The 21337-nt window shown below is 45.9% G+C and overlaps 2 protein-coding genes across 3 annotated transcripts in view; one reads left to right on the forward strand and one right to left on the reverse strand.

Moving 5' to 3' along the window:
* Positions 1-5930, forward strand: part of LOC119268688 (anoctamin-like protein Os01g0706700) — a 9471-nt gene extending 3541 nt beyond the window's left edge. Inside the window, exons 9-16 of the mRNA XM_037550383.1 lie at positions 4088-4220; positions 4291-4404; positions 4509-4579; positions 4676-4806; positions 4958-5040; positions 5137-5244; positions 5325-5483; positions 5605-5930. Coding sequence (XP_037406280.1) covers positions 4088-4220; positions 4291-4404; positions 4509-4579; positions 4676-4806; positions 4958-5040; positions 5137-5244; positions 5325-5483; positions 5605-5715 — 910 coding nt within the window. The 3' untranslated portion in view covers positions 5716-5930. The remainder of the gene's footprint in view (positions 1-4087; positions 4221-4290; positions 4405-4508; positions 4580-4675; positions 4807-4957; positions 5041-5136; positions 5245-5324; positions 5484-5604) is intronic.
* Positions 5931-9923: 3993 nt separating this feature from the next.
* LOC119268689 (60S ribosomal protein L28-1-like) lies at positions 9924-11771 on the reverse strand. Of its 2 annotated transcripts, none has more exons than XM_037550386.1 (4): positions 11662-11771; positions 11097-11249; positions 10830-10996; positions 9924-10247 (listed from the first exon to the last, which is right to left on the reverse strand). In XM_037550386.1, the coding sequence occupies exons 2-4, from the start codon at positions 11242-11244 to the stop codon at positions 10131-10133; spliced, it is 432 nt and encodes a 143-aa protein (XP_037406283.1). In that variant the 5' UTR covers positions 11245-11249; positions 11662-11771; the 3' UTR covers positions 9924-10130. The 2 variants fall into 2 exon arrangements, with proteins under 2 accessions (XP_037406283.1, XP_037406282.1); XM_037550385.1 differs by having other exon boundaries at positions 11097-11254.
* Positions 11772-21337: the final 9566 nt, after the last annotated feature.

A 21337-nucleotide genomic window follows, 5' to 3' on the forward strand; every position in this document is an offset into this window, starting at 1 on the left:
CTGGAACTCCTCAAAGGTAGATGTTGGCAAGCCTTTCGTCATTGTATCCGCGAATTGTTGGGTCGTGGGAACGTGAAGAACTCGAACCTTCCCAAGAGCCATGTGTTCGCGAACAAAATGAATATCCAGCTTGATGTTCTTGGTTCGACGGTGATGGACTGGATTGGCGGAGAGGTAGACGGCGGAGACGTTATCGCAATAGACGGTGGCTTTGTGGATGGGATGACAAAGCTCATGGAGAAGCTGTCGAAGCCACGTACACTAAACAACGGCGTTGGCCACGCCACGATACTCTGCCTCAGCATTGGATCGCGAAACCGTCGGCCTTCGCTTGGACGACCACGATGTGAAGGTCCAAGAAACACACAGTATCCAGACGTAGAGCGGCGAGTGTCGGGACAGCCAACCCAATCAGCATCCTAGTAAGCAACGATGTCGATGGAAGGCGACACACGCAAGGTGATGCCAAGATCTATGTGACCACAGATGTACCGGAGAATCCACCTCACTAAGGACCAATGAGCACCGCGAGGAGCGTGCATATGAAGGCACACCTGCTGATGCACTGCAACTCGGGACGAGTGAGCATCAAGTACTGCAAGGCACCAACAATGAACCTGTAGTAGGAGGCATCTGGGCTAGAGATCCGTCAGTGGTGGAGAGCTTGGCCTTTATATACACCGGTGTGGCCGTGGGCTTGCAATTAAGCATGCCAACACAGTCAAGTAACTCATGAACGTACTTCTGCCGATGGAGGAAGAAGCATGGATTATGAGTCCTAGGACTAGTCTATGAGTCTCAATTCCAAGGCCGACTACACTTCAGTGTCGACTAGTCTATGAGTCGTAACTTCGCTATCGACTAGTGTCGATTAGTCACGCTTAGTCTATGAGTCTCAACCTCGGAACGACTCGTCGACTTGTAAACCTTGGGAAGAAGCCGTCCGGATGACGTACCACCTCGATGCCAAGGAAGTAGTGGAGTGGCCCCAAGTCCTTGATGGCAAACTCGACGCAAAGACGTTCAGTGAGCCGGCGAAGAAGATCGGTGGTGTAGGCTGTTTGGATGATGTCATCGACATAGAGGAGCAGGTAGGTGGTTGCAGCGCCTGGTTGTGTACGAACAATGAGGCATCCGAGCGAGTGGAGCGAAACCTGAGCTGATGAAGAAAGGCCGCGATGCGCTGGTACAAGGCACACGACGCCTGTTTGAGCCCATACAAGGAGCGCGAGAACAAGCAGATGTGGTCGGGATGCGTGTCGTCGACAAAGCCGGTGGGCTGCTGGCAGTACACATGTTCATCAAGATGTCCATGAAGAAAGTCGTTAGAAACGTCCATCTGGTGAACTGGCCATGCTCGAGACACCCCGAGCTGGAGGACGGTGCGGATCGTGCCTGGTTTTACAACCGGAGGGAAGGTGTCGGTGAAGTCAACGCCCGCATGCTACCTGAAGCCTCGCACCACCCAACGAGCCTTATAAGCTTGAGTGTGCCATCGGGGCGGAGCTTATGACGTAACACTCACTTCCCGCTAATGACATCGGCATGTGTGGGATGAGGGACAAGCTTCCACGTCTGGTTCCACAATAAGGCGTCGAACTCCAACATATCTGCAAGCCACTTAGGATCGCGGAGAGCGACACATGCTGAGGTAGGAAGCGGCGACAATGCGGAAGTCGATGCAGTGCAGACATACTCATTGTAGGGATAATGCCGGCTCGGCCTAGTGATACCCGCACGAGCATGAGTTATCACAGGAGCCGGAGGTGGCGGTGCAGCATCTGTCGATGAAGGCGCCGAAGAGCCAACCGAGTCAACCGTACCGGACGCGGCCGAGCCGGGGCAAGTCGAGCCTGCGGCGATGGCAGACGGTTTGGGCACTGCGTTGGCAGCTTGAGAAGGCGCGGTCGGGGTTGAGGCTGCCATAGCAGACTCGGACACCATAGGGCCATGGGCCGGGCGAGCATCGGCGTGCCAGTAGCCGAGCCGGTCGAACAGAGAGCTGGCGAGGTCCCGTCGGTGATGTCCACATCTGATGACATGCTGAAACGGAAAATACCTTTCATCAAAGTGAACATGTCATGAGGTGATCACACGATGAGAGACCGAATCGTAGCAGTGATATCCCTTTGTGTTAGCCGGATAACCAAGGATTATGCAGGCGAGAGACCGGGGAGCCAACTTATGATGTGTAGTAGAAGCAATACTAGGATAGCAAAGGCATCTGAAGACCCGTAACTCATCATATGAAGGTGGTGAACTGAAGAGGAGGTGGGGCGGCGCATAGTTCCAACGAACACAACGTGGGCGAATGTTGAGTAGCAAAGATGCTGTGGCGAGGGCGTCGGGCCAAAACCGAGCAGGGATATTAACATGAAATAGAAGAGTGCGGACGCAATCATTGAGAGTTGGTAGGATGCATTCGGCACGACCGTTTTGTTGCGAAGTGTATGGACACGTGAGACGGAAAATGGTGCCATGGGAGCTAAGAAGCGTGCGAATGGCGAGGTTGTCGAATTCCTTTCCGTTGTCAGTTTGGATAGCACGGATGGAGCGACCAAACTGGGTGGACACAAGGAGTAGAACGCAACGAGGGAGCGTGCAACATCAGACTTATGGCGTCAAGGAAATGTCCACACACAGTGAGAAAAATCATCCAAGTCACAAGATAGTATAGGTAGCCAATATTACTTGAGATAGGTGAGGTCCAAACATCACTATGAATTAACTGGAAAGGAAACAAAGCTATGGTGGATGACGAGCTAAACGGAAGCCGAACATGTTTACCCACACGACAAGCATGACACGTGTGAGCATCGTATTACATGAAAAGGAAAATCCCTTAAGGAGATGACTAAGTGCAGCGGAGCTGGGAGGACCAAGACGGGCACGCCAATGATCAATGCTGACAGAGAGGGCGATTGGAGCGTGGTAGAGGATGACAACTGGGCAGGGTAGAGATCACCAGGGTTGTCATATCGGTGTAGAACCATCCGGGTTCGGGCATCCTTAACAGAAAAACTGAATTCGTCAAATTCAACAGTGACATGGTTGTGGAGAAATGACAATGTTGTTAAGAGACAATGACAATGTTTTTAATAAAGTGTGGAGAAATGACAATGTTGTTAAGAGACAATGAAGTGGATGATGATGGAAAGGAAGTACAACCAATATGTGTAATAGGAAGAGAAGACCCCGACAATGATACGGGCGGAGGTGGCGGTGGGTCTGGAAGTGATGAGATTACCAGGGTTAGGCTCCATGTGAGAGGTAGCTCCGGAGTCCATGAACTAATCACCACCACTGTCATAGTTGGTCGGAGTAAGAGCCGTTTGCAGGGCAGTGAGGAGCATCGGGTCCCATGGTGGGACGACAGTTGTGGCGGTGGAGCAGGGTAGCCATCGAACTGGCACGGCGAAAAACGCCCGAGGCCCCGACGGGGGCCTAGAAGGCCGGGAGTCAGCACGGGCATGGACAACCCCTGTCCAAGGGTTGTACCCGCCGCTCCACCACGGTGTAGGCTGCGACTGGGGCACCTGGCAGGGTGGCGCGGTCGTGTTGGTGCACGGTTGGCACGGCTGGTCATTCCTCAAAAGTTGGAGGAGTGAGAAGCGTGAAGGTTGGGACTAGGGTTAGGGCGGCTGCGGAGGGAGGAGGGAGGCAGCGGCGGCGGTAGGGTTGGAAGGTGGAGGCGGCAGCGGCCGAAGATGGCAGCGACAGCGGCGTTGGGTAGGGGGTGGAGAGGAGGAAAGCGTCAGCAGCTGGAGGTGAAGGGAGAGAATCGAGAGGTAGGCTGATACCATGTAGAATAGGATTTGATGCATGACAATTGTATTCACATCATGGGGTGCCCATATATAGCACATATGTGGGTAGTTCCGTCCACTGCTATGACCCTAAATTACAGATTATAGACTTGGGAAACAAGCGGGACAACTACACCTAATACATGTACGTGTACACTTGGGACACGCACAATTATCTCTCAACAATCATCAAACTGTGCTAGTGACTTGCTAGCTAGTATTTCTCATGTTACTCTATTGACTATGCCAATTTGATCTGCTATGTTTTTTTCCATTTTTAGGTATGTCTTGACTGCACTATATCTTGTTGCAATTCAGTATTATACAAGGATTGGTGGAAAGGTGTCTGTCATTCTAATAAAGTATGAAAACAACCAAGGAGAACAGTCTAGTGCTGATAGTTTGATTTATAAGGTAAACATTATGACACAACAAAGCTGGTTCATGCTTTAAGTTAAGCTTCTTACTCCTTGTGCATGTGCAGGTTTTCGGTCTATACTTTATGCAATCATATATTGGGTTATTTTACCATGCATCCCTTTATCGTGATATTTTGACACTCCGGAAAGTCCTTATTCAACGTCTAGTCGTGTCTCAGGTATTTGCACTCTGCAATGCAAGTACACCCTCTGTTCTTAAATGTAGGCTTCATTATCGGGTATGATGATGCCGTACACTATGATGATATATTTAAATTTCTAGGTGTTGGAAAATCTGATTGAGAATTCTATTCCTTATCTCAAATACAGCTACAAGAAGTACAGTGCTGTTCAGTAAGTTTTGTTGCCTGTATAGTCTTTGCCCTGCAGTCCTGCTATTCTTATTTCCAGGCCAATAGAAGAATGTAAGAAACCCCTCTCATTTTGTAGCAAGAAAAGACAAGAGAGAGAATCACCATCAGGGAAGTCAGTTCGATTATCAACAAGAGTGGAGAAAGAATATTTAAAACCCTCTTATACTGCAAGCATTGGAGAAGAGCTCGAAGATGGTCTGTTTGATGGTAATAATGATAAGTAGTTGCTGTGCTCAGTTGCTATGGTAGTTTGCATAGTATTTGGTTTATAAGTCTGTACCACTTTTGCTGATCTAACAATGGCATTTGTATTCTTGAAAGACTGTCATTTTTGCTTCCGTTGTTGAATCCATTGCAGATTTTCTTGAGCTAGCTCTTCAGTTTGGGATGATCATGATGTTTGCTTGCGCCTTTCCATTGATATTCTGCTTTGCTGCTCTGGTATGTGGTTACGACGACAGTTTACAGTCATGTACTCATGCTTGATATGCTTAGTTGCACATGTTTTAATTCTTAAAAAAACCATCTTCATGACAGAACAATGCAACTGAAATAAGAGCGGACGCATTGAAGTTGTTAGTCATGTTGAAAAGACCTGTTCCCCGTGCTGCAGCTACAATTGGAGCGTGGTTGAACATATTCCAGGTTCATTAACACTACTGTTTTGCACTACTGCTAACGGCACATGCACGTCTTGATGTTCATTGTAATATTACTCTTTTCAGTTCCTGATCGTAATGGCAATCTGCACCAACTGCTTGCTTCTTGTTTGTCTATATGATGAGGAGGGTAAATGGCGGATTGAGCCAGGACTCGCGGCAATCCTTATAATGGAGCATGCTCTCCTCTTAGTCAAGTTTGGCTTCTCGCACTTTGTCCCTGAGGTGATTTTCTTCACCGTTATGCTTTGTGCATATGTAGTGGTATTTATATCAATGCCTTTGTTTGCGGCACAAATTTATCTTAGAAACTGAATGTGGGCTTTTCCTCTTTTTGTTCAATTAGGAGCCTGCATGGGTGAGAGCAAATCGAGTGCGGTATGTAGCTCAGGCACAGACTGTCTGCTCTCAACAACTATTGAGGAGCATTTCAAAACTTGATAGGAAATGGGAGTGAGGAGCATTACCACCTTCAGTATTTAGAAGGCAAAGCTAGTTTTGTAAACTAGGATAGAGCAGAGATTTGTCAATCTCGTGTAGGCAGTGTAGAAATTTTAGTGCTCTAATTACTGACGTCCTGGTGTTGCTAACTGTTCCCATTGGTAAATGTATATATTGCTACGAGATAATTTATAGGAGATTGGGTGGGGGCATGTTGCCCATCATTGTGAAGATGTTACGGGTGGTTTCCTTGCAAGCGAGATACATCTGTGGTGTGAGTATTATTTTGAGGACCATGGTTCACAACAGTGCAAAATTAGCCCGCCAATTTGCTGAGGAAAAAAGACCGTGCTTGCTGCTGTTTATTGTTATTCACAGGTACTACTCCCTCCGTTTTGTACTAAATCAGCGACATTTATTTTGGGGGAGTATCATATTTGCTGCCCAAATTTTATTCTATTTGTTAAGAATGGGACTATGGGAGAGACATACTCCCTCAGTTCCTAAATATTTGTCTTTCTAGATATTTTAACAAGTGACTACATACGGAGCAAAATAAGTGAATCTACACTTTAAAATATGTCTATATACATCCGTGTGTGGTAATCCATTTAAAATGTCTAGAAAGACAAATATTTAAAAACGGATGGAGTAGATCAGAGTACATACAACGAACTAATGAATGAATTAATGAAATCTTCAGCAGCATCTTGTCGGCCGTCGCCTGTGAAGTGCCATCAGCTGTCCAGTCCAAGCCGAATCATCTTTCGTCGCCCGCGTTCCGGTGCTCCGACGAGCCGTCGCTCTTCTCAGGCCAGGCGCCGAAGCTCAGCTGGCGCAGCAGCGCCCCGACCGCCTTGGCCCATCGCTGGATTTCGCCCTTGAGCTTGTCAGGTTCTATGTCTGCGAACGCACCGGCGGCAAGGCCAGACAAGAGGCGGTCATACCGCGCACCGCTGGACGACGATTTCGGCAAGCCGGCGCTCGCGTCCTCGGCGTACTTCTGGCCGACTGACATGCCCTCGGGGTCTTGGGTTCTTCGGTGAAATTGTGGATTATAGGTGGGAGTCGGGTTTTATACCGTTACGGGTAGAGATGTGGGTGTCCCGCACGGCTTGTGAAGAGTGGGTTTGGCTCCATGGTTCCTTCCAAGATGCCCCAAGGTTTCGCGTCCAAGGAATCGACTTACAATACGGCGTGGATTTTGACTGTTAAATTGTTCCGTGGCGTTAAATTTCCTTGGATGCCCACGGAATGCTTGAACCAACCAATTCAAAGGTTGAAAGAAGAAACCGTGTAGCATGATCGACAGAAGAAAAAGTAAAATACAAATTCAAGTTGCATACTTAAGTTACCACGCATAATACCCAGTTGATATAAGTTTAGCACTTCAACGAGCACATCCCTCCCTAATAATAATAAATCATGAATTGACTTTGTCGGATTCACCGTCACAATACACTTCTTTTCGTGAATTTACGCTTTCAGTTTTTCCACCTATATTATTTTCTACATCCGAGGTGGTACTATTCATATGATCATGTGGCCCGCCACACACGACTGTTCTGTCCGGAGCGATGCCACCCATGAGTTTTTGGTACGTACGTTTACTAATCCGGTTTTCTGTTTTTAGTTAACTAGCAAAAGAGCCCGTGCGTTGCAACGGGAGAGAAAACATAACACACGCTCTTAACTCAACAATCATCACTCAAGATCATAATAGGCCCATCTCCTTTATTTTTGCGAGGCATCATATTTGTGTTGCCGCTTATCCTTCTTCTCACCCTCGCCGGCGATGGCCTCGGTGTTCACACAAAACAACAAAAAACGTGTGTTGAATATGGTTAATCCTAAGCGTCTCTCTCTCCCTCTCTCCTCCCTCCCTCTCTCTCTCTCTCTCTCGCGCGCGCGCGCGATGAGAAATCTGTTGTTTTCCCCTGCGACATTTTTCAGAGGTATGCATGTGTAGTTATCGATGTTTTCTTTTCCCTATATGGTTGTAGTGGGATGTTTATTTGCAATATGGATCGCCGCCGGTATGAAAAAAACGGATCTTGCGCTATAAATTATAAGTTTGCTTCAATAACAATATTTTAAAAACACATTTGCTTTATTATTAGGTAATTAATTATAAGCTGCCATCTATTACATATATACCTGCGAAAAATAATTCTATTAATTAACCCGCCATCTATTCTATAATAGCAAAAAGTAATTTGTCCTGAGATTCGAACTTACACAACCTTCCGTTCTTAAGCTACAACAACAACCAGTTGAGCTGGCACCCAAGTTTCAATATAAAACTGGGTTAGCTCTTAATAATCTTGGTTCGAAAGCTGGCCAAATATTCTGGCCCACCCAGCCGAACGTAGCCTGATGGAGTGAGAATACGGAGACAGGCCCAATTACCCTGGCCCTCTGTGCCGAACGAAGCAAGGTTAATTCCAATCGATACATGCATGCTTATAATAATTAGATTAGATAAAGTTAGCTTGGGTGTTGAATAATCCCACCTCATTCTGTTAGGTTGAGTTGTCTTATATACGTTCCCAAGTTAGCTGAAATATCAACAAAGCCAACTGGGAATCAACAAGCAGCCCTGAGAGCCGATGGGAGAAGACGATGCAGTACCATTGAACAGGCTTGGCGAGGCAAAGAGTAAAGCTTGTTGAGGGGCGAGGGACGCGGGCGACGAGAGGAGAACAAGTGGAGGCCGGGAGGTGCAAGAGCGCTAGGGGGGCGCAGCTGGGCGACTCCGTTCATGGCCGGAGGCGCACGCAGCTCGCGCCAGGTGCACAACGGGAGAGGAGGAGCACCGAGGTGCAGCGAGGAAGAGCGAGTCCAACGGCGGTCAGGTGGTTCAGCACGCGAAGGGGCGCAGCTTGGCAACGGCCGCCATGGCCGAAGGCGCACAGCTCGACCATGGTAGCGCATGATGCACAGCGGGAGGAGGCGCACACAGAGGTGCGGCGAGGAAGAGAGCGAGTGGGAACCAAGGTGGTTCGCCGGCCGGTCATCGGGTGCAACCTCGAGGCCATGCAGCGAGGCGCTTGGGGCACATCACCCCGGGTCAAGAGACAGAGACCCCAAGAATTGGGAGGCGGTAGGGTTAAAGTGGGAGGAGGCTGCCGCTGGGGTTTGCTAAGGAAAAATGGCATGCAAACTGGGTTGCTGCTGCTATACGAGTTGGGCAAAAAAACACAGGGAAGAGAGAGCGGTGTTTAAGAATTATAAAATCTTGCCTAAAAGAAGAATTTGAAAATCAATTGGGTTTAAAGAAACTTGAAACTATTTTTTTGGCCTTTTGGGGTTGTGCCAACTCCACATGAATTATCCAAAGTGGAACTTATATTTACATTGCTACAAATATAATTCCAAATATTTAATTAAGAAGTTCAAATTAAGAGTGGGTTATGCTTAATTCGAAATGGATGGGATTGTTATTTTTAGCTCCCTAATATTTTTGGGGGGCTATGTTCATGAGTAATAAAAAGAACCACCATGTGAATTCCCTCAATTTAGATAGATCAAAGATCCATAAAATTACTTATTTGAATTTCATTTGGTTGGTTAATTTAATAAAATTCAAGTGAGGGGTTTTTTAAAAACCTCAATTCAAATCAAAGTAAATAACATGAAACAAACATTAGACTCCCTCGGTACCAAATTACTCGTCGCAGAAATGAGTGTATCTAGAACTAAAATACATCTAGATACATCCATAGCTGCAACAAGTAATTCGGAACGGAGGGAGTAGTTTAGTAGATGTAGTACTGATGCAACAAAAGCCTAAGATGCTTAGACATGTTGCACTTGAAAAATGTAAAGTATCAGTGATAAGAAAACTTCAAGGGAAAGGCCTGATTGACTCAGTCCTTATACACGTTGTTCCGAACGAAGCCAAGCCGGGCCGTCACACAAAGTTATGTATGTTTTTTTATGTATTGCACTTTTTAGTAACCGTGTGATTTTCCTAAATTTTCAACAGCGGTAATGGTGTCTTAGTAAATAAAATAGGCATGCTTAACAGAATGCAAGGACGTTAGTGGTGATATGATAAACCGATCAGCTTTGTGCACATGCTCATAATAGAAATACCGTTAAGTTGATGCTTTAGGATTTTTTTTAACTCCGTTGCAACGCACGGGCCCTTTTGCTAGTGTGTAACAGAAAAACACGCATCAGCAGCACTCAAACTCCAAGCAATTCAGCAAAAACAATTAATGTGGAAAGCCAATAATTGTGAAAATGATTTCAAGAGGCTTCACAACATAGTCATGGGTACAGATATAGAACCTACTGAGAAAACTTGTGCCAGTATGCGGAGCACACCATTCATCATATTCAATCTCCATACTCTTAGAACAAATCTAAAAAGCTGGAAACATAAACCAACAGATCCACAAAACAAGCTCATTGGCCCCTCAGTGCTTACTGCCTGTTCTTCTTCTTGACACCGGACTTGGCAACCTGGAGGCTGCGGTAAACAGCGCTCAGTCTTGCAAGAGCAGGCTTGGTCAAGTCAGGCCTGTAGTAGTTGTCACTGACCTGGAAAGCAAGAAGAATAACAATTAGATTAAGAAAACAAATGAAGGTGACATGGTTTAACAGGAAGACATCTTAAGCAGCATTTCTCCTCTATTTGTAACCACCAAAGGTAGGAAGCATTGATGTTTATGTTCATTATCAACTAGTACCATAGAAAACCAAGTACAGACAGGCAGGGGCAGTTTACAAGACATGCATACTGCTCAGAAAATTCCAATCTTAATTGGATATAAAACCTTTTTCCACATTAAGGCTCAGAACAGGTCGGAAGTGAAAGTTCACATACTAGATACAACCAAATTGAGAGTAAATATGTATTCTTAGAACATTAGTGTCAGTTTATTGATTAAAAGTATTACATCTGCAGATTTCATAACACAGTCCCTACAGATGATTAGAAATCAGACTAAACTAAGAAGCCAATCACAACAGTTACATTTCACCTACGAGGACCGAAACACTGAAATGGTTGTTACAGGTTATATTTCCAATACCAGTTGTCATCTAGAGTACTTAATCTAGACCATCCAGCATCACAACTTTCATCATAAAAGAACGATATGGTTGTTCTGATGCTAATACCTGGTTCTTGATAGCCTTGGCCATTTTGCGGAACTCCTTGCGCATGACAGTCTTGTGGGTGAAGGCAGCAGGCTTGTTCTGCTTCTTTGACTTGGTTGTGGAGAGGACCACGGTCATCTCCTTATCAGCAGCTGGCTGCACAGTCACAGTCTTCTTGTTTGCCAGGCCTGAAAAATCACACCAAACACCAAACCTTCAGTCAGTGGACGAAGGGACATCCATAGCATTCGAAATTCAACCAATCGGGGGAGGGCAATAACCACTGACCAGAGTACTTGTAGGAGTGGACATTGTAGAGGTTGTTGGGCTCCTTGCTGAACTGGACCTTGGCATTGCTGTTGCCGAACTGCTTGATCAGGAAGCAGTTGTTCTTCCTGACGAGCTCCCAGACCAGAGAATCCGAAACCGTCGCCATTTATCCTAACCTAGAAAACTTCACATATCAACCACTGAATATGAAGCCGATCATAAATCTAGAATACTATCGCCATATCAACGACCCCAACAGACGCCAGATTTCTTGCACCTAGCTAATCTAGAGAACTATCGGACGAGATACAGCTGAGCAGACGAACATATACTGATCTGAAAATAAATCAGCTGACTGGTTTCTAGCAAATCAACTACGCCGTACAAACGATTCGAGCAGTATGGCATATACGATGCGAGAGCATACCAAGGAACGCTAGAGATTTCACCCGTTAACCTAAATCGCTAGCGCCTCAAATCACGAATGGGTCGGGACTGCGGGGGCAAATTGAACAATTGGGAGCTTATAGAGTGGCCTCGCAGGCGCGGAGACTGTGGAAAGGAGGGAAAGGTTTCTTCTCACCGGTGATTGGAGTGACGCGCCGCCGATCTGCTTCGTCCCGGTGTTCGTCGTGTGTGGCGGCTGCGGTAGCGGGGCGAGTTTTGGGGGCGAGCTTTTATAGTACTGCGGCGCTCGTAAACCCTAGGCCCGGCTGGCTGCTTTTTGGGCCGGATTGGAGTGGGCTGAGCTGTTCTCCTGGGCATACAGCTGATTCTATATTTTCGTTATATATAAAAAAGCTTATTCTATGTTTTTCTCTCTAAAAAAGAAGCTGATTCTTTTTTTATCAGAAAAAGAAGCTGATTCTATAAAAGAGGGCCTAAAATAAATCTGAATCTATATTTCTATTTCTCCCCCTAAAAATCTGATTCTATTCATGGAAAAGGTAGCTACATTAAACTCCTAAAGAAAGGTACAGAAACAACAGTTCTGTAAAAATAAATAAAAAATGTTCCTAAAATTCAAAAAAGAAAAACAGAATCTACAATGGCACTAAGAAACTGTACCAAAGTCAGTATTGGAAGAAAAAATGCAGTGTTGTTCTAGGATTGTATCTATTTATAAACATAACCGACTGTTCCCGACTGTTCTTTGACCAAATAAAATCAAATCAGGTTTGGACAGAAATGCTTTCCTATGAACCAACATGTGGTTGGATTATTAGGGTAGTTGTACCCCGAGCACACCAATGATCAAACACACAGTTTTGACCTTTCACTAGGCGGAATGTTTTTTCGCCATAGGTGACATTTTCGTTCGATGGCGAGGCATACATGGTGATTTCATGAATCATGATGCTCCCCAAACCTAATCTTCAGTAGACTCTGTGTGAGTGGGCATGTGCGGTGAAGTGTATGTGTGTTTACGTTCTACTTAGTGTTTCTTATAAAGACTGTGCCAAGCTACCCATATAGATAGCCTCCAGATGGGGATTGGATTTTCACGCTTATTTTCATGGATGTGGGTTTGAGTTTTGAAAGATCATATGATTTGTTTGAACCTGCAACTATCAAAATTTTGTTGGATATTACACGAATGGAAATGATTCAAATCACCTGACCGACAAACAACGCCTACGTCCGTCGGCTTCGTGGCCGCCGGATCGATTTTAATCCAATGGTTCGGGAGTAACGTATTATCTAGACCAGTTTTTGCAACTGAGCAGTTGTTGCAATTCCCTCACCGCAATAAGAGATATGTTGTGGGATCTGAATCTGGATCCTCTCGTGCTCTCCCGAGCTCCCTGTCAAGCTGAGGCCTTCATGCGTTGCTCCAACCACCGCCACCGCTGCTCGCCGCCAGCAACACGCAGACGAGACCACCGATGAGCTCACCTCTCCCCGTCTCCCCATGTCCGCTCGCGACCAGTGGCCATGGATGCTCGAGCGCGCACGGCGGAGCTCTGCTCCGGCCACCATTGTCGATCTATGACGCTCCGGCCCCATGCTTCATCGCCTCCACCACCACCATCATCGCATATGCAACACCCTCCTCCCTTCCCCAACAAGACCGAGCTTCTGCTCGAGGCCATGACCGCAATCAATGCAACACGGTGACTTTCTGCAACAAAACATTTGTTGCAAGAAGATATTTGTTTCAAAAAAAATCTCAAAACTATTCTGCAACGAGACATTTGTTGCAAAAAAACTACAACATAACCTTTGTTATAAAAAAAATTCTGCAACAAGACATGTGTTGCAAAAGGGTTCTGGCAACACGACTTCTGTTGCAAAGGTGACAACGACACTTGACGCGAAGATAGCGTCAGACTGGACAGCTCGTAGACCGGCAGATCTTTCAAAAAGATTCATCGGCCAACGTGTAGCACGACCCTTACACGAATATCCAAAGTGTGGGTAATAGCAATAACATCTGTTGGCCCATGCGAAAAAATAGAGATGAAAATAAGCCAAGGATGACTTAATAAACAATACCAAATAAAATCCTCTGTTTCTAAATACAAGTCCTTTTAGATTTTTCAATATAGACAACGTACCGAACAAAATGAGTGAATCTACGCGTGCGCCATACGTACCGCCTACGAATAATAGGTAGCCCCACTGTCGGTGTCAAAATCGGCGGATCTCGGGTAAGGGGTCCCGAACTGTGCGTCTAAGGCGGATGGTAACAGGAGGCAGGAGACATGATATTTTACCCAGGTTCGGGCCCTCTTGATGGAGGTAAAACCCTAGGTCCTGCTTGATTGATATTGATGATATGAGTATTACAAGAGTTGATCTACCACGAGATCGTAGAGGCTAAACCTTAGAAGCTAGCCTATGTATGATTGTTGTTGTATATGATCTATCGACTAGCCTGGCCTCGGTTTATATAATGCACCAGAGGCCTAGGATAACAAGAGTCCTAGCCGAATACGCCGGTGGGAGGAGTCCTTGTCTTGATCGCCAAGTCTTGTGGAATCTTCCTTGTATGCGGTAGCTGTCCGAACTGGCCCATGAGTATACGGCCATGGGGGTCCTCGGCCCAATCTAACAGATCGGGAGATGACATGGTGAGTACCCCCTAGTCCAGGACACTGTCAGTAGCCCCCTGAACCGGTCTTCAAGTTAGGGACGCTCCTCGGTTCTTCCGAACTGTTCTTCATCTTCGGTCGTCGGTCTTGAAAACTGGTTCAGCAAATCTTCTCATCTTCGATCTTAAGGATCGCCGAAATGCATTCGACGAGTTTACACGTCGGGTATCCGAGGAGCACCTTTAAGTTTCCGGCCTTTATCAATGCCTCTTTATTTTTATGCCACACCTCGGGTTTGAAATTGTTCCCGGGCGGCAGCATCCTCTTGCGTCCGAGCTCCAACGCCGGACTGCATTCGAGGTATCTTTTGCAGCCGAGCACCAATGCTGGACCGCTTCCCAGCTCTAACGCCGGAATGTATCCGAGTTCCAACGCCGGACTATGTATCCGAGCTCCAATGCCGGACAGTATCCGAGCTCCAACGCCGGACTATGTATTCGAGCTCCAACGTCAGACTGTATCTGAGGTGTCGTAAATCACCTTGGTTCAAAGAAGTTTGAAGGAGTTTAGACGAGCTTAATGCCGGAAATGCCCTCTACGGAGCCAGCCACTAGCGCCCGAGCTTTATGCCGGACTGCTTCCGAGGTGGTGCACCACCCCGAATGTGGGCCGATTTTTTTCAATATTTTCGATTGGTGCAATTTATTCTCTGCCGAGATATATAGCCAGTAGCCCTCAAGGTGGGTATCGGTCTAAAACCCGAGATGCACATGAAGGATGACATAAGACCGCTGATCCCAGTAGCCGCTGAGACTCAGGTTGATTTGCAAAATCGGTCTGAGGATCAAGTCCTAGCTCGGCAGAATACTTCGGGGCACAAAAAACGGCGTGCTCAGTCCTCGAGACTCAGGTTGGGTGCGGCCGACCAACCTGAGGATCAAAATCTCCTCGGAAACTGTATTACACTTAAAATTTTCTGCATTGGACAGGCAATGCAGTAGCCCCCGAGACACTGGTCGGGTGGCAACACCAGATCAGGGGATCGATGTGCCCCTTTAATATTTGTAAATAATAAGCCCGAAGCCCAGTAGCCCCAAGCCTTAATGCGGGCACGGGTGGCCGAATTAAGGATTGATATCCATAGTAAAATCACAAATTATGTGTAACGACTCTATGTATCCAAGTACTTTACGTCATTAATGCTCGGATCCGCATTGTACAAAACTTTGTTGACCGACCATCGGCTTCCACCTCCTCGGCCAATAGTCGAGGAGTGTTTGTCCTACTTTATAAATCCTTTATGAGGGCAAAGATTTACAACAAACAAGGCAATCTGGCCATACGGTTTTATAAACAAAGGTACGCAGAGAGATATGTTATATTACTGTTTAACAGAAGAAATGTCTTCCAAAGAAAATAGTCCTGCTATCGGTTCTTTTCTTTGGGTTGTCATGCTAAGCATGATCATGAAACCTCAGCTCCAATGTAAGAGCAAAATATCAAGGATTTAGTTTGGGAGGCCAGTTAATAGACCCCGGTAGTGTTCGACAACAGTCGAGGTCAAGCCGTAAACACTTCGGCCATTGTTATGAATGGCCCGTCATTTAACACCATCATTGGATCGCTGACCAGTTTACGCTTATTGTGACAGTCAGTTTTCGGCTTTCTCCACTGAGGTGCTTAACCATGTGAGCTGGAAGCACAATCGCAGTGGTTCTCCCTTTGCACACCTAGCCGAACAAAGCGGAATGTAGGAGGCAAGCGCAGGAGCCGGGCAACCCAACTATTGATCGAAGACACAATTCGAAACCGATGCATATATAGCAATATACGAGAATGTTTTTGCCGAATCTCTAAAGGTGTTCGGCGTTGCACTGCGAGACTTGTGCTGAAAATACACAAATAGTTTAAAAGTGCCACAAGCTTGGAAAACCAAAAAACGTCAGTAAAAACTTGACGCCCGAACAAGATCAAGTGTTCGGTGCCAATCCGAAAATTGGCCTTAGAAAAAAAAAGTGCTTATGTCGTGCTTTAACATGACACATCCTATCTCAAGACTTCAAGTGGGTTAGCCTATGGCTTCAACCTCCTATCCCGAAGGCGAAGTACTTCTCGTTAGGCCAGCTTAGCAAACTAAACTCTAGCAGCTTTGAGAGAGAAATTAGGCTCCCCGGCTAGTGACCACACACTCGTGTCGAAAAAAGGAGTGATAAATAATAATAATAATAATAATAATAATAATAATAATAATAATAATAATAATAATAATAAAAACTTTGCAACGACTAAGAAGAAGAACACTTATTATAAAACGGCTCAAATAAATTTAAGAGCCCTCAAGTGACTTGGGTAAAAGAATGATTGCATGTACCGAAGTACTTATATCATATCTATGTTCAATCGAACTTTAAACGTGTCTTAACCGACCGTCGGCTTCTCCCTCTTCGGTCAAGGACCGAAAAGTGTTATGTACTCCGTCTGTCGAGAATATCGACGGTGTTTCCAATAACCAGGCAATCAGGCCATAAGGCTGTAACAGACAAAGCGCGCTCAGGGAACTTATGCTATATTACTGCGAAGTGTAAGAAGCATCTTCGAAGAAAATAGTACCTCCATCGATACCTTTCTTCGGTGCTCATTGTTATTATGAGACTTGTGCAATAGATTTTTTATACTCATGAGTTCCGTTGTGTGCCGACCATAATTGAAAACAATAAGAGCGCTAGCTTTCGGCTTCACCCAGTCTAAGGTCCGGCTCGGGTGACCCGATCGTGACAATCGCAGAGGTGCTCCCTTTAGTCCCTAGCCGAACAATCGGGAACGTAGGGGTAAACACAGGAGCGAGGCAACCCAACTTGCAAATCGCTTAAGTCAATATGGTGCATATTGTGGCGTAATACACGAATATGGAACGAAGCCGTACAAGTATAATCATATACAAGAGGAAAATCTTCATGAAGGAAGCCCCCAAATGAATTGGGTATTTGAATTTATGCGTCACAAACAAAGTTTGGACAAGGAAATTTTTTACAAGCAACTTTTTTCCAAAAAAGTATAATGCTTGTGTGACGCCCCGAGACCGATGTGCCATGTGTCTTCCTGTTATTCGCCGACGTTGCCATGTCATTTGCTTGCGTGTTGCATTTCATCATGTCTTCATGTAGGATCGAAAGTATGTCTAGAGGGGGGGGGGGTGATTAGACTACTTGACCAAATAAAAACTTAACCTTTTCCCAGTTTTAGTTCTTGGCAGATTTTAGCTATTGTAGGACAAGTCAAGCAATCATCACACAATTCAAGCAAGCATGCAAAGAGTATATTGGCAGCGGAAAGTAAAACATGTAACTTGCAAGAATGTAAAGGGAAGGGTTTGGAGAATTCAAACGCAATTGGAGACACGGATGTTTTTCCCGTGGTTCGGATAGGTGGTGCTATCCTACATCCACGTTGATGGAGACTTCAACCCATGAAGGGTAACGGTTGCGCGAGTCCACGGAGGGCTCCACCCACGAAGGGTAATGGTTGCGCGAGTCCACAGAGGGCTCCACCCACAAAGGGTCCACGAAGAAGCAACCACCCACAAAGGGTCCACGAAGAAGCAACCTTGTCTATCCCACCATGGCCATCGCCCACGAAGGACTTGCCTCACTAGCGGTAGATCTTCACGAAGTAGGCGATCTCCTTGCCCTTACAAACTCCTTGGTTCAACTCCACAATCTTGTCGGAGGCTCCCAAGTGACACCTAGCCAATCTAGGAGACACCACTCTCCAAGAAGTAACAAATGGTGTGTAGGTAATGAACTCCTTGCTCTTGTGCTTCAAATGATAGTCTCCCCAACACTCAACTCTCTCTCATAGGATTTGGATTTGGTGGAAAGAAGATTTGAGTGGAAAGCAACTTGGGAAGGCTAGAGATCAAGATTCATATGGTAGGAATGGAATATCTTGGTCTCAACACATGAGTAGGTGGTTCTCTCTCAGAACATATGAGTTGGAATTGTGTATGTGTTCTGATGGCTCTCTCTACGAATGAAGAGGAGGTGGAGGGGTATATATAGCCTCCACACAAAATCCAACCGTTACACACAGTTTTCCAATCTCGGTGGGACCGAATCAACAAACTCGGTCGGACCGAAAAGGTAAACCTAGTGACCGTTAGATATTTTCGGTGGGACTGACATGCAACTCGGTAGGACCGATATGGTTAGGGTTTGGGCATAACGTAATCTCGGTGAGACCGATTACACAAACTCGGTGAGACCGAATTTGGTAATTAGCTAACCAGAGAGTTGGTCAGGCAAACTCGGTGGGACCGATTTCCTCTTTCGGTGAGACCGAAAAGTTACAAAAAGGAAACACTGAATTTACATTGCAATCTCGGTGGGACCGATCCGCTCTTTCGGTGAGACCGAAAAGTTATGAAAGGGAAACAGAGAGTTTGCAATCCCATCTCGGTGAGACCGAGATCCCTATCGGTAGAACCGAATTGCTAGGGTTTGGCAGTGGCTTATGACAAGTGAAACTCGGTGGCGCCGGATAGAAAGAATCGGTATGACCGAGTTTGGCTTAGGGTTTAGGTCATATGTGGATATGGGAAAGTAGCCGAGGATTTTGGAGCATATCACTAAGCACATGAAGCAAGAGGCTCATTAAGCAACACCTCATCCCTCCTTGATAGTATTGGCTTTTCCTAAAGACTCAATGTGATCTTGGATCACTAAAATATAAAATGAAGAGTCTTGAGCTTTTGAGCTTGAGCCAATCCTTTGTCCTTAGCATTTTGAGGGTTCCACTTTCACCATCCATGCCATGCCAATCATTGAGCTTTCCTGAAATAATCATCTTGGAATAGTATTAGCTCAATGAGCTATATGTTGTTATGAATTACCAAAACCACCTAGGGATAGTTGCACTTTCAATCTCCCCCTTTTTGGTAATTGATGACAACATATAGATCAAAGCTTCGACAAATGATAATAAGCATGAAATATATCGTCGCTTTGAGAAGTATGTGATAAGTAAGAGCTCCCCCTAAATTTGTGCATATTTAAAATTTGCTTTGGACTGCAAATGCACAAAGAGTTAGAGTCATGGGTTACTCTTCCATGTCACATACATCTTGGTGGAGCGCTTAAAATGATAAGAATGAAATACATGCACTCATCACCAAGAATAGTGAATGATCACATAAGATAGATAAGATGATAATATTAAGCAAACATTAAGTGTAGCTTATGATCAAACACATGATCATCGATGTCTCACAAGCATAGTATCTCAAGCACTCAAAAGCAAACAAAGTTCGAAAACCACCAAATAAAAGCAAGAGAGAATAAAAGCAACACTCTCTCTCTCGAAGCCTATGATCTATACATTTTTCTCCCCCTTTGGCAACAAGTTACCAAAAAGTTCCTAGAAAATGCATAGTGCTAGATCGACGCTTAGGCTTGATCTTCTGGTGGTGGTGGAGTCCGGAGCACTCCAAGGACGAAGGCTTCTGTAGACGCTGAAGTAGACGCTGGAGTTGGAGCTGAAGTAGACGCTGGAGTTGGAGCTGAAGTAGACGCTGGAGCAGGTTGGGCTGGTGCTATGGCTGGAGCTGAGGCAGTTGCTCTTGTGTCAGGAACTGGCACTGTAGACGACCTCGGACCTCGTGGCACTCTGGCAAAGGCATCAGTTGTAGTCCTGCCTCTCCTCTCCTGCATGTCATCTTGGAGCTGCTCCACTACAGTCTGAATCTCTGTCACCTTGACATCTAGGTCATAGAACTTTTGTTCCATGATTCTCTCTAGGCTTGCCTGGTTCTGAGTTAGGGTGGCTAGTCCTTTCTCAATCCGCAGGGTGGATGCAATCAGGTAACCAAGCTGCTCTTGTTTGGTTTTCAAGAAATACTCAGACGCCTCCTCTTGAGTTGGCATCTTGGCAGCTTTCTCCTTCCTTGCCTTCTCCTTCTTTGCTTGTGCTTGTGCAGACGATGGTTCATTCTAAGTCATAACAACTTGATTATCTTCAAAATCTGGACGGATGGGCAGGTGTTCCTTGTCCAATAAGTATATGCTCGTGCCCATCTTGGAGTTAATGAGCTCCTGAATTTGTGGGGCATATCCACAGCTCCTCTTCTGGTCTGCTGCAGTCCTTTTGATAGTCTCTACTATGAGGCTCTTTGGGTGCAGGCTTTTCAGGAATCTGAGTTGAAACTCTGGCCTTTGGCATAGGCTGCCTACCTGCTGGCCTTTTGATCTTTAAGCCTGGCTTTGTGCCCTGTGCTGGCTCAACTCTCTTTGATGTGGCTTCCTCTTCCTCTGCCACATAATCTTCATCCTCAGAATCTGAAGTTCTCTTTTTCCTCTGTCTGGTGGCAGCTTTTGGCAAATTTCTAGGGGTGCTCCTGCTGCCTTCATCAGAAGAACTGGAGGGACTAGTGCCCTCACTCATCTGCACTTGCTGTTCTGACATGTTCTGGTTGTCACTCTGATTTGACATGATGAACAAGCTGTCTGCTGACCCCGTGAATAGTTTATAGATGAGGTAGAATAGATGAGCATCACAAAATGCAGAGATTTTTGCAAAAGAATGATCCAAAAACTTAGTTTTAGTTTCCCACTGAAATCATCTTGGATCTACCGATTTTTAAACTTGGTGATACTGAAGCAGATTTGGAACCTAAACTAGTGAACTCGGTCAGACCGAGTCACAGTTCGGTGGCACCGAGACTGCTAGGGTTTCACAAAGTTCCAAAATCGATCACACCGATAAGTAATTCTCGGTCAGACCGAGTCTCACTTGTGCAATGGCATAAGCCAAATCAGTGGGACCGAGTTTTTCAACTCGGTGGGTCCGAGATGGTTTCGGCGGAAACCTAACCCTAAAATTTTCGAATCAAAAATAATCTACGAACGCATTGACTGGATAGGAGTGTTTCAATCATGGCAAGAATCATTAAGAACACAATGTGCTAGGAATCGGACGGGGAATAACACTGTGATCGAGTCCATACCCTAGTTCGGCGGAGACTCGCTACGGCGGCAACAGCGGGGTTGAATTCCGTTGACGGCGAAGGAGACCAGCGACTGGAGGCGGCTGGCGGCGAGGAGACAATCCGGAGACCAAGTTGGCAGAGCAGGCTATCGCGCGGGCGAAGGGGTTCGGAGAAATTTCCAAATTTTTGCCCGTGACTATATATAGCCCGACCCTGTCGGTGTGACCGAGTGGAACGACTCGGTG

Source organism: Triticum dicoccoides, chromosome 3A (assembly GCF_002162155.2).
Source record: "Triticum dicoccoides isolate Atlit2015 ecotype Zavitan chromosome 3A, WEW_v2.0, whole genome shotgun sequence".
In the NCBI taxonomy this organism is placed as follows: Eukaryota; Viridiplantae; Streptophyta; class Magnoliopsida; order Poales; family Poaceae; genus Triticum; species Triticum dicoccoides.

Excerpts from the sequence above, each read along its gene's own strand:
- LOC119268689 (XM_037550386.1), bottom strand. The coding sequence starts at position 11,244 with ATGGCGACGGTTTCGGATTCTCTGGTCTGGGAGCTCGTCAGGAAGAAC. Across the intron at positions 10,997-11,096 it reads CCACTCCTACAAGTACTCTG|GCCTGGCAAACAAGAAGACT; the intron begins GTCAGTGGTTAT and ends GTGATTTTTCAG. Across the intron at positions 10,248-10,829 it reads CCAAGGCTATCAAGAACCAG|GTCAGTGACAACTACTACAG; the intron begins GTATTAGCATCA and ends CTTGCTTTCCAG.